At 44.2% G+C, this 3,985-nt stretch overlaps 1 protein-coding gene across 1 annotated transcript; it reads left to right on the top strand.

The window, feature by feature from the left end:
• Window positions 1–587: 587 nt before the first annotated feature.
• LOC113909749 (peptidyl-prolyl cis-trans isomerase FKBP5-like) lies at window positions 588–2,420 on the top strand. Its single transcript, XM_035728136.1, is given in 1 exon segment — window positions 588–2,420. A coding segment is annotated over 1 exon segment (1,371 nt). The 5' UTR covers window positions 588–818; the 3' UTR covers window positions 2,190–2,420.
• Window positions 2,421–3,985: the final 1,565 nt, after the last annotated feature.

Below are 3,985 nucleotides of genomic sequence, written 5' to 3'. Positions count from 1 at the left end.
CCCCAACGTATATCTATAGGAACCAGCCCACAGTTTTTATTAAATCAAGTGGGTTAGAGAGTGAAGTTTCTATTATTTCTTAACAGAGAAATTAACTTTAGTAATGGTAATGCTACTGATTAGGAGTCAGGAATTTGCTTTAATAATCTTTGGATGTGTCAGTTATTTGATGCTTCCAAATAACCCTGTCTACTAAAAAGGAAAACACGATATCCCTAATTCTCCTCGCTAAAGACTTAGGATAAATTGAATAGTGAGTGCAATATAGCTCTGTTTCCTCAGAAAATGGTGCCATGTAAAGATAATGCAACATTACTCTGGTTATGATTGCTGACCAAGACCAGATTTGAAAGAAATAATGAGTGGAAAGGAAAGATTTAGAAAGGTTATATTAAAGTCACAGATGAAAAGAAGTACAAATGCTATCTTGAAGTGATCCCCATCTCTCCCCTACCCCTCACTGTACAAGTTCAGAGGGATGTAGAAAACCAATAGAGGGTAAACCACCTGTTTTCTCTGCACTACGTAGTGTATTAATTTAGCAAATATTTATTAAGAACCTACTAAGAGCGGGCGCTGCCAGTCTCGGGCGGCGGCGTCCAGCAAGCGGACGGCCTGCTGGGCAGGCTGGGGGCCGAGCAGCGCGCGGGTGAGGCGGAGAGAGACGGCCGAGGAGCAACCACGCGACAGAAAAGTTGCAAGACCTAGTACAAGGAACATCCAGATTCACCAGTTGTTGGTGTATGCGCTTGTTCAAACTTACTGAGCTGACTACTTAAGATCTGGGCATTTTACAGTTTTCTAACTTATAAAAGACCATGACTACTGATGAAGGTGCCAAGAACAATGGAGAAAACCCAGCAGCAGCTGTGGCTGAACGTGGAGAGGATATCACCTCTAAAAAAGATAGAGGAGTATTAAAGATTGTCAAAAGAGTGGGGAATAGTGAGGAAACACCAATGATTAGACACAAAGTTTATGTCCATTACAAAGGGAAATTGTCAAATGGAAAGAAGTTTGATTCCAGTCATGATAGAAATGAACCATTTGTCTTTAATCTTGGCAAAGGCCAAGTCATCAAGGCATGGGACATTGGGGTGGCTACCATGAAGAAAGGAGAGATCTGCCATTTACTCTGCAAACCAGAATATGCATATGGCTCAGCAGGCAGTCTCCCCAAAATTCCCTCAAGTGCAACTCTCTTTTTTGAAATTGAGCTCCTTGATTTCAAAGGAGAGGATTTATTTGAAGATGGAGGCATTATCCGAAGAATCAAACAGAAAGGAGAAGGATATTCAAACCCAAACGAAGGAGCAACAGTTGAAATCCACCTGGAAGGCTGCTATGATGGAAGGATGTTTGATTGCAGAGATGTGGTATTCATTGTTGGGGAAGGAGAAGACCATGACATTCCAATTGGAATTGACAAAGCCCTGGAGAAAATGCAACGGGAAGAACAATGTATTTTATATCTTGGACCACGATATGGTTTTGGAGAGGCAGGGAAGCCTAAGTTTGGCATTGAAACTAATGCTGAGCTTATATATGAAGTGACACTTAAGAGCTTCGAAAAGGCCAAAGAATCCTGGGAGATGGACACCAAAGAAAAATTGGAGCAGGCTGCCATTGTTAAAGAGAAGGGAACTGTGTACCTCAAGGGAGGCAAGTACATGCAGGCAGTGATTCAATATGGGAAGATCGTATCCTGGTTAGAGATGGAATATGGCTTATCAGAAAAGGAGTCTAAGGCTTCTGAGTCGTTTCTGCTTGCTGCCTTCCTGAACCTGGCCATGTGCTCCCTGAAGCTTAGAGAGTACACCAAAGCTGTGGAATGCTGTGATAAGGCCCTTGGACTAGACAGTGCCAATGAGAAGGGCTTGTACAGGAGGGGGGAAGCCCAGCTGCTCATGAACGAGTTTGAGTCGGCCAAGGGCGACTTTGAGAAAGTGCTGGAAGTTAATCCCCAGAGTAAGGCTGCATGACTGCAGATCTCCATGTGCCAGAAAAAGGCTAAGGAGCACAACGAGCGGGATCGCAGGATATACGCCAACATGCTCAAGAAGTTTGCAGAGCAGGATGCAAAGGAAGAGGCCAGGAAAGCCATGGGCAAGAAGACTTCAGAAGGGGTCACCAATGAGAAAGAAACAGAAGGTCAAGTGATGGAAGAAAAAGCCGGAGGCCACGTATGACCCCACGCAAAGGAGGGAAGAGCCCTGATGAACCTGGCCCCTCCTTCACGGGCTTTCACCCAACTCAGGACTAACCAGTGTTTAATGTCAAGTTTGCTAGAGTCTGTGTGAGTCTGGAAGCAAATGGCAAAACCAGTAGCTTCCCAGAAAACAGCCACCCTGCTGCTGCCCAGCGCTCTCCTTGAGGGGGTGGCGTGGGACCCCTCCAGGTGGGACAAAACAGAAATGACTGTTGGCGTGGCAAGACTGAGCCAACAGCTAAGGCCAGCTCATTTCAGTTTGTCAACTTCTAGTATCTAATTCAGGGTCCCTTGAGATAATCCTGATAATTTGGGGCTGTCTGTTAGGTTTTACATCTGATTGCACTTCAGTAGCACTGCAGAAACCTAAAAATAAATGCCTAATGACTTTCTCCTTTCCTACAGTTGGGTGGGGAGAGGAGGAGGAGATTTTGTGTTTTAAATGACAGAAGTGCTAGCGTTTTTACCCACAGAACCCATGGGGAGAAGGGTCTCGAAGCCCCTCAGGTCCTCAGCAGCCCAGACTCAAAAGCCAGAACCTCAGAGGTCACTCGCTTGCTGATTTAGCCACGCCCCCCCCCTAAGCCGGCCTGCTTGGGAGAACGGGTCTCTCCTGCGCCCAGCCTGGCCCTGGAGGAGTGAGTCTGTCCTTCCCAAAACATTCTTCAGCAATGATAACGAGCAGAGGGAGTTTCTAGATTAGCCTTCCCCTGCTTTCGATGAAGTTCTGAGATGCTGAAATGTGAAAAGAGCGATCAGAATTGTGCCCTTCCCCTGCTCTGTCCCTTGTAGGAAGTAATGTTGAGTACAGTAGTGCCTGCTAGCCTTCCTTCTGTTCCGTTTCTTATTTCCATTCTAACCCTTGCTATTAAGAATTTAAGACTGGTTCTTATAATATCTCTGACCTGGAGTGGATTCATTTACATATCCATTTAGGATCCACGCAGGGTTTTGTTTTTTTGTTTTTTGTTTTTGTCTTTTAAAAATTACTGGCTCACAAACATGTATACTGGTTTATGGAACTTTATTTACACTCTTCTATCATGCAAAAAAAAATTTGACTTTTTACTACTAAGTAGCTTGATTTTTAAAAACAGTATCTGTAGAGTTGAAAAAATAAGGTGTTGTTCTTGTACACGAAGGGTGTCCTCCCAGGTTTGGCACGCAGTAGCTTTCTTCTCCTGCTGATGGCTTCTTCGTTCTGGTGTGAGCTGTGAAAAAGAATTGAAAATCGCTTCCTGTGCAGGCACATCTCGCCTAAAAGCTCCAGTCCCGGGGCATTGAATCAGGGCAAGTCTTAAAATACATACACGTAGCAGAATCTTGGTCCTTACCGGTAAGCGAGACTGAGCGTGGCTTTCTCTCCCCACTGAGCGTGGCTTTCTCTCCCCACAGCCTGAGAAGCACTTGTGGGCACGTGTTTGCAACTGAAGGAAACAGTAGCTCCAACCTGAACATCTCACTTTGTAAAATCCTAAAGAACACTGGCAATTACTAGTTTTTTACTTTTACGGTGGTTTTAGCAAAACATTTTCGTTGTTAGGTTAGGACCCACATCAAAACCTAAAAATAAAATCCTTTCCATTTATACCAGTTTTCTTCTCCGTGGAACAAATGGAATTAAATTGTTTCTCCTCTGACAACTAGAATCCTTTTCTCATTTTTGTCTTTTTTCGTGAGATTTCTTTAAAAAGCCCCAATCTCACCTAGGAAACACGAAAAGCAGAAGTTGATTTTGCTTTGTTTTGCTTGACTCTTTAGTATTTGTAGCTCTGT

This window comes from Zalophus californianus, chromosome 6 (genome assembly GCF_009762305.2).
Source record: "Zalophus californianus isolate mZalCal1 chromosome 6, mZalCal1.pri.v2, whole genome shotgun sequence".
Classification (NCBI taxonomy): domain Eukaryota; kingdom Metazoa; phylum Chordata; class Mammalia; order Carnivora; family Otariidae; genus Zalophus; species Zalophus californianus.
Note: the sequence above shows the minus strand (reverse complement) of the source record. Positions and strands in the feature narration are given on the sequence as shown.